The 15517-nt window shown below is 51.1% G+C and overlaps 1 protein-coding gene across 1 annotated transcript in view; it reads right to left on the bottom strand.

The window, feature by feature from the left end:
* Window positions 1-14325, bottom strand: part of IFFO1 (intermediate filament family orphan 1) — a 140640-nt gene extending 126315 nt beyond the window's left edge. The window contains exon 1 of the mRNA XM_072129700.1: window positions 13625-14325. Coding sequence (XP_071985801.1) covers window positions 13625-14181 — 557 coding nt within the window. The 5' untranslated portion in view covers window positions 14182-14325. The remainder of the gene's footprint in view (window positions 1-13624) is intronic.
* Window positions 14326-15517: the final 1192 nt, after the last annotated feature.

Genomic DNA, 15517 nt, shown 5'->3' with positions numbered 1-15517 from the left:
GTGTCACCTACACATCCCCCATAACAGTGTCACCTACACATCCCCCATAACAGTGTCACCTACACATCCCCCCACAACAGTGTCACCTACACATCCCCCATAACAGTGTCACCTACACATCCCCCATAACAGTGTCATCTACACATCCCCCCATAACAGTGTCACCTACACATCCCCCCATAACAGTGTCACCTACACATCCCCCATAACAGTGTCACCTACACATCCCCCCATAACAGTGTCACCTACACATCCCCCATAACAGTGTCACCTACACATCCCCCCACAACAGTGTCACCTACACATCCCCCATAACAGTGTCACCTACACATCCCCCATAACAGTGTCACCTACACATCCCCCCCACAACAGTGTCACCTACACATCCCCCATAACAGTGTCACCTACACATCCCCCATAACAGTGTCACCTACACATCCCCCCATAACAGTGTCACCTACACATCCCCCATAACAGTGTCACCTACACCCCCCCCATAACAGTGTCACCTACACATCCCCCATAACAGTGTCACCTACACATCCCCCATAACAGTGTCACCTACACATCCCCCCCATAACAGTGTCATCTACACATCCCCCCATAACAGTGTCACCTACACATCCCCCCATAACAGTGTCACCTACACATCCCCCATAACAGTGTCACCTACACATCCCCCCATAACAGTGTCACCTACACATCCCCCATAACAGTGTCACCTAAACATCCACCCATAACAGTGTCACCTACACATCCCCCCATAACAGTGTCACCTACACATCCCCCATAACAGTGTCATCTACACCCCCCCCATAACAGTGTCATCTACACATCCCCCCATAACAGCGTCACCTACACATCCCCCATAACAGTGTCACCTACACATCCCCCATAACAGTGTCACCTACACATCCCCCATAACAGTGTCACCTACACCTCTCCCATAACAGTGTCACCTACACATCCCCCATAACAGTGTCACCTACACATCCCCCATAACAGTGTCATCTACACATCCCCCATAACAGTGTCACCTACACATCCCCCATAACAGTGTCATCTACACATCCCCCATAACAGTGTCACCTACACATCCCCCCATAACAGTGTCACCTACACATCCCCCATAACAGTGTCACCTACACATCCCCCCACAACAGTGTCACCTACACATCCCCCATAACAGTGTCACCTACACATCCCCCATAACAGTGTCACCTACACATCCCCCATAACAGTGTCACCTACACATCCCCCCACAACAGTGTCACCTACACATCCCCCCACAACAGTGTCACCTACACATCCCCCATAACAGTGTCACCTACACATCCCCCATAACAGTGTCACCTACACATCCCCCATAACAGTGTCACCTACACATCCCCCCACAACAGTGTCACCTACACATCCCCCATAACAGTGTCACCTACACATCCCCCATAACAGTGTCACCTACACATCCCCCCATAACAGTGTCACCTACACATCCCCCATAACAGTGTCACCTACACCCCCCCATAACAGTGTCACCTACACATCCCCCATAACAGTGTCACCTAAACATCCACCCATAACAGTGTCACCTACACATCCCCCCATAACAGTGTCACCTACACATCCCCCATAACAGTGTCATCTACACCCCCCCATAACAGTGTCATCTACACATCCCCCCATAACAGCGTCACCTACACATCCCCCATAACAGTGTCACCTACACATCCCCCATAACAGTGTCACCTACACATCCCCCATAACAGTGTCACCTACACATCCCCCCATAACAGTGTCACCTACACATCCCCCATAACAGTGTCACCTACACATCCCCCATAACAGTGTCACCTACACATCCCCCATAACAGTGTCATCTACACATCCCCCCACAACAGTGTCACCTACACATCCCCCATAACAGTGTCACCTACACTTCCCCCATAACAGTGTCACCTACACATCCCCCATAACAGTGTCACCTACACCTCCCCCCATAACAGTGTCATCTACACATCCCCCCATAACAGTGTCACCTACACATCCCCCCATAACAGTGTCACCTACACATCCCCCCATAACAGTGTCACCTACACATCCCCCCATAACAGTGTCACCTACACATCCCCCCATAACAGTGTCACCTACACATCCCCCATAACAGTGTCACCTACACCCCCCCCCATAACAGTGTCACCTACACATCCCCCATAACAGTGTCACCTAAACATCCCCCCATAACAGTGTCATCTACACATCCCCCATAACACTGTCACCTACACATCCCCCATAACAGTGCCATCTACACATCCCCCATAACAGTGTCACCTACACATCCCCCATAACAGTGTCACCTACACATCCCCCCATAACAGTGTCACCTACACATCCCCCATAACAGTGTCACCTGCACATCCCCCATAACAGTGTCACCTACACATCCCCCCATAACAGTGTCACCTACACATCCCCCATAACAGTGTCACCTACACCCCCCCCATGACAGTGTCACCTACACATCCCCCATAACAGTGTCACCTAAACATCCCCCCATAACAGTGTCATCTACACATCCCCCATAACACTGTCACCTACACATCCCCCATAACAGTGCCATCTACACATCCCCCATAACAGTGTCACCTACACATCCCCCATAACAGTGTCACCTACACATCCCCCCATAACAGTGTCACCTACACATCCCCCATAACAGTGTCACCTGCACATCCCCCATAACAGTGTCACCTACACATCCCCCCATAACAGTGTCACCTACACATCCCCCATAACAGTGTCACCTACACATCCCCCATAACAGTGTCACCTACACATCCCCCCATAACAGTGTCATCTACACATCCCCCATAACAGTGTCACCTACACATCCCCCCATAACAGTGTCATCTACACATCCCCCATAACAGTGTCATCTACACATCCCCCCATAACAGTGTCACCTACACATCCTCCCATAACAGTGTCACCTACACATCCCCCATAACAGTGTCACCTACACATCCCCCATAACAGTGTCACCTACACATCCTCCCATAACAGTGTCACCTACACATCCCCCATAACAGTGTCACCTACACATCCCCCATAACAGTGTCACCTACACATCCCCCCATAACAGTGTCATCTACACATCCCCCATAACAGTGTCACCTACACATCCCCCCATAACAGTGTCATCTACACATCCCCCATAACAGTGTCACCTACACATCCTCCCATAACAGTGTCACCTACACATCCCCCATAACAGTGTCACCTACACATCCCCCATAACAGTGTCACCTACACCTCCCCCCATAACAGTGTCACCTACACATCCCCCCCTAACAGTGTCACCTACACATCCCCCATAACAGTGTCACCTACACATCCCCCCATAACAGTGTCACCTACACCTCCCCCATAACAGTGTCACCTACACCTCCCCCATAACAGTGTCACCTACACATCCCCCATAACAGTGTCACCTACACCTCCCCCATAACAGTGTCATCTACACATCCCCCATAACAGTGTCACCTACACATCCCCTATAATAGTGTCACCTACACATCCCCCATAACAGTGTCACCTACACCTCCCCCATAACAGTGTCACCTACACATCCTCCCATAACAGTGTCACCTACACATCCCCCATAACAGTGTCACCTACACATCCCCCATAACAGTGTCACCTACACATCCCCCATAAATGTCACCTACACATCCCCCATAACAGTGTCACCTACACATCCCCCATAACAGGGTCATCTACACATCCCCCATAACAGTGTCACCTACACATCCCCCATAACAGTGTCATCTACACATCCCCCCATAACAGTGTCATCTACACATCCCCCCATAACAGTGTCACCTACACATCCTCCCATAACAGTGTCACCTACACATCCCCCCATAACAGTGTCATCTACACATCCCCCATAACAGTGTCACCTACACATCCTCCCATAACAGTGTCACCTACACATCCCCCATAACAGTGTCACCTACACATCCCCCCATAACAGTGTCACCTACACATCCCCCCCCTAACAGTGTCACCTACACATCCCCCATAACAGTGTCACCTACACATCCCCCATAACAGTGTCACCTACACCTCCCCCATAACAGTGTCACCTACACATCCCCCATAACAGTGTCACCTACACATCCCCCATAACAGTGTCACCTACACATCCCCCCATAACAGTGTCACCTACACATCCTCCCATAACAGTGTCACCTACACATCCCCCATAACAGTGTCATCTACACATCCCCCCATAACAGTGTCACCTCCACCTCCCCCCATAACAGTGTCACCTACACATCCTCCCATAACAGTGTCACCTACACATCCCCCATAACAGTGTCACCTACACATCCCCCATAACAGTGTCACCTACACATCCCCCATAACAGTGTCACCTACACATCCCCCCATAACAGTGTCATCTACACATCCCCCCATAACAGTGTCACCTACACATCCCCCATAACAGTGTCATCTACACATCCCCCATAACAGTGTCACCTACACATCCCCCATAACAGTGTCATCTACACATCCCCCCACAACAGTGTCACCTACACATCCCCCCACAACAGTGTCACCTACACATCCCCCAAAACAGTGTCACCTACACATCCCCCATAACAGTGTCACCTACACATCCCCCATAAATGTCACCTACACATCCCCCATAACAGTGTCACCTACACATCCCCCATAACAGTGTCACCTACACATCCCCCATAACAGTGTCACCTACACATCCCCCATAACAGTGTCACCTACACATCCCCCATAACAGGGTCATCTACACATCCCCCATAACAGTGTCACCTACACATCCCCCCATAACAGTGTCATCTACACATCCCCCCATAAGTGTCATCTACACATCCCCCCATAACAGTGTCACCTACACATCCCCCATAACAGTGTCATCTACACCTCCCCCCATAACAGTGTCACCTACACATCCCCCATAACAGTGTCACCTACACCCCCCCCATAACAGTGTCACCTACACATCCCCCCATAACAGTGTCATCTACACATCCCCCCATAACAGTGTCACCTACACATCCCCCCATAACAGTGTCACCTACACATCTCCCCATAACAGTGTCACCTACACATCCCCCCATAACAGTGTCACCTACACATCCCCCATAACAGTGTCACCTACACATCCCCCATAACAGTGTCACCTACACATCCCCCCATAACAGTGTCACCTACACATCCCCCATAACAGTGTCACCTAAACATCCCCCCATAACAGTGTCATCTACACATCCCCCATAACACTGTCACCTACACATCCCCCATAACAGTGCCATCTACACATCCCCCATAACAGTGTCACCTACACATCCCCCATAACAGTGTCACCTACACATCCCCCCATAACAGTGTCACCTACACATCCCCCATAACAGTGTCACCTGCACATCCCCCATAACAGTGTCACCTACACATCCCCCCATAACAGTGTCACCTACACATCCCCCATAACAGTGTCACCTACACCCCCCCCATAACAGTGTCACCTACACATCCCCCATAACAGTGTCACCTACACATCCCCCCATAACAGTGTCACCTACACATCCCCCATAACAGTGTCACCTACACATCCCCCCCATAACAGTGTCACCTACACATCCCCCATAACAGTGTCACCTACACATCCCCCCATAACAGTGTCATCTACACATCCCCCATAACAGTGTCACCTACACATCCCCCCATAACAGTGTCACCTACACATCCCCCCATAACAGTGTCACCTACACATCCCCCATAACAGTGTCATCTACACATCCCCCCATAACAGTGTCATCTACACATCCCCCCATAACAGTGTCACCTACACATCCTCCCATAACAGTGTCACCTACACATCCCCCATAACAGTGTCACCTACACCTCCCCCATAACAGTGTCACCTACACATCCCCCCATAACAGTGTCATCTACACATCCCCCATAACAGTGTCACCTACACATCCCCCCATAACAGTGTCATCTACACATCCCCCATAACAGTGTCACCTACACATCCCCCCATAACAGTGTCATCTACACATCCCCCATAACAGTGTCACCTACACATCCTCCCATAACAGTGTCACCTACACATCCCCCATAACAGTGTCACCTACACATCCCCCCCATAACAGTGTCACCTACACATCCCCCATAACAGTGTCACCTACACATCCCCCCATAACAGTGTCACCTACACCTCCCCCATAACAGTGTCACCTACACATCCCCCATAACAGTGTCACCTACACCTCCCCCCATAACAGTGTCACCTACACATCCCCCCCTAACAGTGTCACCTACACATCCCCCCATAACAGTGTCATCTACACATCCCCCATAACAGTGTCACCTACACATCCCCCCATAACAGTGTCACCTACACATCCCCCCATAACAGTGTCATCTACACATCCCCCATAACAGTGTCACCTACACATCCCCCCATAACAGTGTCATCTACACATCCCCCATAACAGTGTCACCTACACATCCTCCCATAACAGTGTCACCTACACATCCCCCATAACAGTGTCACCTACACATCCCCCCATAACAGTGTCACCTACACATCCCCCATAACAGTGTCACCTACACATCCCCCCATAACAGTGTCACCTACACCTCCCCCATAACAGTGTCACCTACACATCCCCCATAACAGTGTCACCTACACCTCCCCCCATAACAGTGTCACCTACACATCCCCCATAACAGTGTCACCTACACATCCCCCCATAACAGTGTCACCTACACCTCCCCCATAACAGTGTCACCTACACCTCCCCCATAACAGTGTCACCTACACATCCCCCATAACAGTGTCACCTACACCTCCCCCATAACAGTGTCATCTACACATCCCCCATAACAGTGTCACCTACACATCCCCTATAGTAGTGTCACCTACACATCCCCCATAACAGTGTCACCTACACCTCCCCCATAACAGTGTCACCTACACATCCCCCATAACAGTGTCACCTACACATCCCCCATAACAGTGTCACCTACACATCCCCCATAAATGTCACCTACACATCCCCCATAACAGTGTCACCTACACATCCCCCATAACAGGGTCATCTACACATCCCCCATAACAGTGTCACCTACACATCCCCCATAACAGTGTCATCTACACATCCCCCATAACAGTGTCATCTACACATCCCCCCATAACAGTGTCATCTACACATCCCCCCATAACAGTGTCACCTACACATCCCCCCCCTAACAGTGTCACCTACACATCCCCCATAACAGTGTCACCTACACATCCCCCATAACAGTGTCACCTACACCTCCCCCATAACAGTGTCACCTACACATCCCCCATAACAGTGTCACCTACACATCCCCCATAACAGTGTCACGTACACATCCCCCCATAACAGTGTCACCTACACATCCCCCCATAACAGTGTCACCTACACCTCCCCCCATAACAGTGTCATCTACACATCCCCCCATAACAGTGTCACCTACACATCCCCCATAACAGTGTCATCTACACATCCCCCATAACAGTGTCATCTACACATCCCCCCATAACAGTGTCCCCTACACATCCCCCATAACAGTGTCACCTACACCTCCCCCCATAACAGTGTCACCTACACATCCCCCCCTAACAGTGTCACCTACACATCCCCCATAACAGTGTCACCTACACCTCCCCCATAACAGTGTCATCTACACATCCCCCATAACAGTGTCACCTACACATCCCCCATAACAGTGTCACCTACACATCCCCCATAACAGTGTCACCTACACCCCCCCCATAACAGTGTCATCTACACATCCCCCCATAACAGTGTCACCTACACATCCCCCATAATAGTGTCACCTACACATCCCCCCATAACAGTGTCACCTACACCTCCCCCCATAACAGTGTCACCTACACATCCCCCCATAACAGTGTCACCTACACATCCCCCATAACAGTGTCACCTACACATCCCCCATAACAGTGTCACCTACACCTCCCCCCATAACAGTGTCACCTACACATCCCCCATAACAGTGTCACCTACACATCCCCCCATAACAGTGTCACCTACACCTCCCCCCATAACAGTGTCACCTACACATCCCCCCATAACAGTGTCACCTACACATCCCCCCATAACAGTGTCACCTACACATCCCCCATAATAGTGTCACCTACACATCCCCCCATAACAGTGTCACCTACACCTCCCCCCATAACAGTGTCACCTACACATCCCCCCATAACAGTGTCACCTACACATCCCCCATAACAGTGTCACCTACACATCCCCCATAACAGTGTCACCTACACCTCCCCCCATAACAGTGTCACCTACACATCCCCCATAACAGTGTCACCTACACATCCCCCATAACAGTGTCACCTACACATCCCCCATAACAGTGTCACCTACACCTCCCCCCATAACAGTGTCACCTACACATCCCCCATAACAGTGTCACCTACACATCCCCCCATAACAGTGTCACCTACACCTCCCCCCATAACAGTGTCACCTACACATCCCCCCATAACAGTGTCACCTACACATCCCCCCATAACAGTGTCACCTACACATCCCCCATAATAGTGTCACCTACACATCCCCCCATAACAGTGTCACCTACACCTCCCCCCATAACAGTGTCACCTACACATCCCCCCATAACAGTGTCACCTACACATCCCCCATAACAGTGTCACCTACACCTCCCCCCATAACAGTGTCACCTACACATCCCCCCCTAACAGTGTCACCTACACATCCCCCATAACAGTGTCACCTACACCTCCCCCCATAACAGTGTCATCTACACATCCCCCCATAACAGTGTCACCTCCACCTCCCCCATAACAGTGTCATCTACACATCCCCCCATAACAGTGTCACCTCCACATCCCCCCATAACAGTGTCATCTACACATCCCCCCATAACAGTGTCATCTACACATCCCCCCATAACAGTGTCACCTCCACCTCCCCCCATAACAGTGTCACCTACACCTCCCCCCATAACAGTGTCACCTACACATCCCCCATAACAGTGTCACCTACACATCCCCCATAACAGTGTCACCTACACATCCCCCATAACAGTGTCACCTACACATCCCCCCATAACAGTGTCACCTACACATCCCCCCCATAACAGTGTCACCTACACATCCCCCCATAACAGTGTCACCTACACATCCTCCCATAACAGTGTCACCTACACATCCCCCCATAACAGTGTCACCTACACATCCCCCATAACAGTGTCACCTACACCTCCCCCCATAACAGTGTCACCTCCACATCCCCCATAACAGTGTCATCTACACATCCCCCCATAACAGTGTCACCTACACATCCTCCCATAACAGTGTCACCTACACATCCCCCCATAACAGTGTCACCTACACATCCCCCCATAACAGTGTCACCTACACATCCCCCATAACAGTGTCACCTACACCTCCCCCCATAACAGTGTCACCTACACATCCCCCATAACAGTGTCATCTACACATCCCCCCATAACAGTGTCACCTACACATCCTCCCATAACAGTGTCACCTACACATCCCCCATAACAGTGTCATCTACACATCCCCCATAACAGTGTCACCTACACATCCCCCCATAACAGTGTCACCTACACATCCTCCCATAACAGTGTCACCTACACATCCCCATAACAGTGTCATCTACACATCCCCCCCATAACAGTGTCACCTACACATCCCCCATAACAGTGTCACCTACACATCCCCCCATAACAGTGTCACCTACACATCCCCCATAACAGTGTCACCTACACATCCTCCCATAACAGTGTCACCTACACATCCCCCCATAACAGTGTCACCTACACATCCCCCATAACAGTGTCACCTACACATCCCCCATAACAGTGTCACCTACACATCCCCCCATAACAGTGTCATCTACACCTCCCCCATAACAGTGTCATCTACACATCCCCCATAACAGTGTCACCTACACTTCCCCCATAACAGTGTCACCTACACATCCCCCATAACAGTGTCATCTACACCTCCCCCCATAACAGTGTCATCTACACATCCCCCCATAACAGTGTCACCTACACATCCCCCATAACAGTGTCATCTACACATCCCCCATAACACTGTCACCTACACATCCCCCCCATAACAGTGTCACCTACACATCCCCCATAACAGTGTCATCTACACATCCCCCATAACACTGTCACCTACACATCCCCCCATAACAGTGTCATCTACACATCCCCCATAACAGTGTCATCTACACATCCCCCATAACAGTGTCACCTACACATCCCCCATAACAGTGTCATCTACACATCCCCCATAACAGTGTCACCTACACATCCCCCATAACAGTGTCACCTACACATCCCCCCATAACAGTGTCACCTACACATCCCCCCATAACAGTGTCATCTACACATCCCCCCATAACAGTGTCACCTACACATCCCCCATAACAGTGTCACCTACACATCCCCCATAACAGTGTCACCTACACATCCCCCATAACAGTGTCACCTACACATCCCCCATAATAGTGTCATCTACACATCCCCCCATAACAGTGTCATCTACACATCCCCCCATAACAGTGTCATCTACACATCCCCCCATAACAGTGTCACCTACACATCCCCCCCATAACAGTGTCATCTACACATCCCCCATAACAGTGTCACCTACACCCCCCCCATAACAGTGTCACCTACACATCCCCCCATAACAGTGTCACCTACACATCCCCCATGACAGTGTCACCTACACATCCCCCATAACAGTGTCACCTACACATCCCCCATAACAGTGTCACCTACACATCCCCCCCATAACAGTGTCACCTACACATCCCCCATAACAGTGTCACCTCCACATCCCCCATAACAGTGTCACCTCCACATCCCCCCATAACAGTATCACCTACACATCCCCCCATAACAGTGTCACCTACACATCCCCCCCATAACAGTGTCACCTACACATCCCCCCATAAGTGTCACCTACACATCCCCCCATAACAGTGTCACCTACACATACCCCATAACAGTGTCACCTACACCTCCCCCATAACAGTGTCATCTACACATCCCCCATGACAGTGTCACCTACACATCCCCCATAACAGTGTCACCTACACATCCCCCCATAACAGTGTCACCTACACATCCCCCCATAACAGTGTCACCTACACATCCCCCATAACAGTGTCACCTCCACATCCCCCCATAACAGTGTCACCTACACATCCCCCCATAACAGTGTCACCTACACATCCCCCCCATAACAGTGTCACCTACACATCCCCCCATAAGTGTCACCTACACATCCCCCCATAACAGTGTCACCTACACATCCCCCATAACAGTGTCACCTACACCTCCCCCATAACAGTGTCTTCTACACATCCCCCATAACAGTGTCACCTACACATCCCCCATAACAGTGTCACCTACACATCCCCCCATAACAGTGTCATCTACACCTCCCCCATAACAGTGTCACCTACACATCCCCCATAACAGTGTCACCTACACATCCCCCCATAACAGTGTCACCTACACATCCCCCATAACAGTGTCACCTACACCTCCCCCATAACAGTGTCACCTACACATCCCCCATAACAGTGTCACCTACACATCCCCCATAACAGTGTCACCTACACATCCCCCCATAACAGTGTCACCTACACATCCCCCATAACAGTGTCACCTACACCTCCCCCATAACAGTGTCTTCTACACATCCCCCATAACAGTGTCACCTACACATCCCCCATAACAGTGTCACCTACACATCCCCCCATAACAGTGTCATCTACACCTCCCCCATAACAGTGTCACCTACACATCCCCCATAACAGTGTCACCTACACATCCCCCCATAACAGTGTCACCTACACATCCCCCATAACAGTGTCACCTACACCTCCCCCATAACAGTGTCACCTACACATCCCCCATAACAGTGTCACCTACACATCCCCCATAACAGTGTCACCTACACATCCCCCCATAACAGTGTCACCTACACATCCCCCATAACAGTGTCACCTACACATCCCCCCATAACAGTGTCATCTACACATCCCCCCATAACAGTGTCACCTACACATCCCCCCATAACAGTGTCACCTACACATCCCCCCATAACAGTGTCACCTACACATCCCCCATAACAGTGTCACCTACACATCCCCCCATAACAGTGTCATCTACACATCCCCCATAACAGTGTCACCTACACCTCCCCCATAACAGTGTCACCTACACATCCCCCATAACAGTGTCACCTACACATCCCCCATAACAGTGTCACCTACACATCCCCCCATAACAGTGTCACCTACACATCCCCCATAACAGTGTCACCTACACATCCCCCCATAACAGTGTCACCTACACATCCCCCCATAACAGTGTCACCTACACATCCCCCATAACAGTGTCACCTACACATCCCCCATAACAGTGTCACCTACACATCCCCCATAACAGTGTCATCTACACATCCCCCCATAACAGTGTCACCTACACATCCCCCCATAACAGTGTCACCTACACATCCCCCCATAACAGTGTCACCTACACATCCCCCATAACAGTGTCACCTACACATCCCCCATAACAGTGTCACCTACACCTCCCCCCATAACAGTGTCATCTACACATCCCCCCATAACAGTGTCACCTACACATCCCCCCATAACAGTGTCACCTACACATCCCCCCATAACAGTGTCACCTACACATCCCCCATAACAGTGTCACCTACACCTCCCCCCATAACAGTGTCACCTACACATCCCCCCCTAACAGTGTCACCTACACATCCCCCATAACAGTGTCACCTACACATCCCCCCATAACAGTGTCACCTACACCTCCCCCATAACAGTGTCACCTACACCTCCCCCATAACAGTGTCACCTACACATCCCCCATAACAGTGTCACCTACACATCCCCCATAACAGTGTCACCTACACATCCCCCCATAACAGTGTCACCTACACATCCCCCATAACAGTGTCACCTACACATCCCCCATAACAGTGTCATCTACACATCCCCCCATAACAGTGTCACCTACACATCCTCCCATAACAGTGTCACCTACACATCCCCCCACAACAGTGTCACCTACACATCCCCCCATAACAGTGTCACCTACACATCCCCCATAACAGTGTCACCTACACATCCCCCATAACAGTGTCACCTACACATCCCCCATAACAGTGTCGCTGTTGGTTACGTTCATATATTGTGTGGGATATTTCTGGATATTATGTGATGAGTTTCTTCTGGTTTATTTCTATATGTAACAATCTGCTCCCTGGCTCCTCCCTCCTCAGCCTTGTAGAGCGTCAGCTCTGTGGCCCAGGAAGCTCTTGTATCAGATGAGTATAAAGTGAGAGAGAACTCCGGTACTTACAGTCCTAGTGACCCCGGAGTGGGATGTGCCGTAAGGTTTCGTCTGCCGTTCAGGGCTGTTGGAAAGTTGGGTACCACATGTAGAACATTAAAGGGACTGTCCTTACCTCTGCTTGTAGGCGTCTCGCTCCCTCTTGACCTTCCCCAGAACATTGTAGAGCGCCCGGATCTCAGGGGTGATGGTATCGGTCTGAACCCCCACCCCATCAGAGTGACCCCAATAAGCTCCACACCCAGCACCCACATCGGACCTGGTCATCAGCCTCCGCGCCCCGTACACCCACGGCTGAGGCGGAGGAGGGGTGGGCCGGGTGAGCCCCAGGAGAGGCGGTGGTAAGATGGGCCCCACAAAGCCGGTCTGGACAGCCTGGTCCCGGGTGATGGGCCCCGCACCCTGCGCGCGTTCCAGGGCCCTCTCCAGGGAGCGATTCCTGCGCTCTAGCTCATGGACCTTGGCCAGGAAGCAGCGGAACCTCAAGTTGAGGGTCTTCAAGACGCTGATGTTAGAACCAAAGTCATTGCGCAAAGCTGAGGCCCCTCCACCTTGAGCATAGGGGGCCCCCAGGACTAAGGAGGACTGCGGCGGGGATGGGGGGCTCTCGTCCGGCTGCAGGGGGGAATCCGAGGAAACCAGGAGCAGATTGGGAGTCAGTAGAGGATTCATAGCCGGGTGATGTGAGCACTGCAGAGCGGAGGAGGAGGATGATGGTGGTGGTGGTGGGAGGGGGAGTCACAGCATCCTCTGTGCTGTCAGGATGACTGGAGGGAGAGCTGTGACGCTGCGAGAGGGGGGACATTCCTGCTCCACTGCAGAGAGAGAGGGGGGAGGGCGCTCCCAGAATCTGCACCTGGGGGGCAAAACAGGGAGAGAACACAACCACAAGATCAACCAATCAGGAGGCAGACGAATTCTACATCCTATAATCTGAGATCATACAAGTTCTGCAAGAATTGTCTGCAGCAACGACTCAGAACACAAAGTTACTGGGAATCACAGGGAAGACTTCCAGGATAAAGGGGCGGAGCTTAGGGAGAATACGGGATAAGGCCGAGGTTTAGGAGAAGGGTTCGGAAGCAGCAGACCTTTATATACAGACAAACACCGTGCGGGGCCCCGGGACCACAAACTACATGTGACGGCTGAAGCTTCGTTCCGTCCCCTCCCCCAGCGTCTTGTGCGACTCCTCGTACGGGATCTTCCCAAAAAAGTCTCTAATTACAGTTGTAGGTAATCGCTGGGTGGAGGGCGGAGCATCACACAAATCCACAGATCTCCCATCCAAATCCATCCTGATAACCCGGGACATTACCCATAGATCCAGGCACAGGGATATTTCTTATCCTTTCTTCCAAAATCAACTTTAATAATTATTCTAATTTGCCAGAAGGGCTTTCCGGCAATGTTACCAGAACCCCTCTGTGCTGTAGTTTCACAGGCTGTTACACTGCGCAGCAGCACTTCCCCCTCCCGCTGTGAAAGATTACAGCATGAGGGGATACAGTGTAACAGCTACAGCACAGAGGGGCTCTGGTAACGCCCCTGAAGCCCCTCAGACTCATTAGCATTATAAAAGTTGATAACAGAAGGAAGGATAAGAAATATAAGAAGATCCCACAGTCCCAGTGCCGGGATCTATAGGTAACGTCCGGGTTTGTCAGGATGGATTTTATGGTAGATCCGCTATGGATTACATTACAGAAATGGGTGAAAGGCCTCCATGAATCAGGACCAAATTACACCCGAACACACGGGATCACAACTTCTGGATGTGACCAAGGTCTCCATTCACTGGCAGCAAGCAGAGATCATGAGAACAAGCACAAAGTTTACCAATGAACTGAGGTTTATGTCTTAAAGGCCTATAGGTGCGTTTTGTGGAGACAATGTGGGGGCTCATGTGTTAGGGTCAGCGTGTACAATCACCTCCCGATCACTAACCCGACCTTATACTGCGAGGGCTCAGGTCTGATGGTCTCAGAGACTCCCGGCTGTCATAGTA

Source organism: Engystomops pustulosus, chromosome 11, assembly GCF_040894005.1.
Source record: "Engystomops pustulosus chromosome 11, aEngPut4.maternal, whole genome shotgun sequence".
NCBI lineage: Eukaryota > Metazoa > Chordata > Amphibia > Anura > Leptodactylidae > Engystomops > Engystomops pustulosus.
The sequence above is the reverse complement of the archived record's forward strand: the minus strand, read 5'-3'. Positions and strand labels throughout refer to the sequence as shown.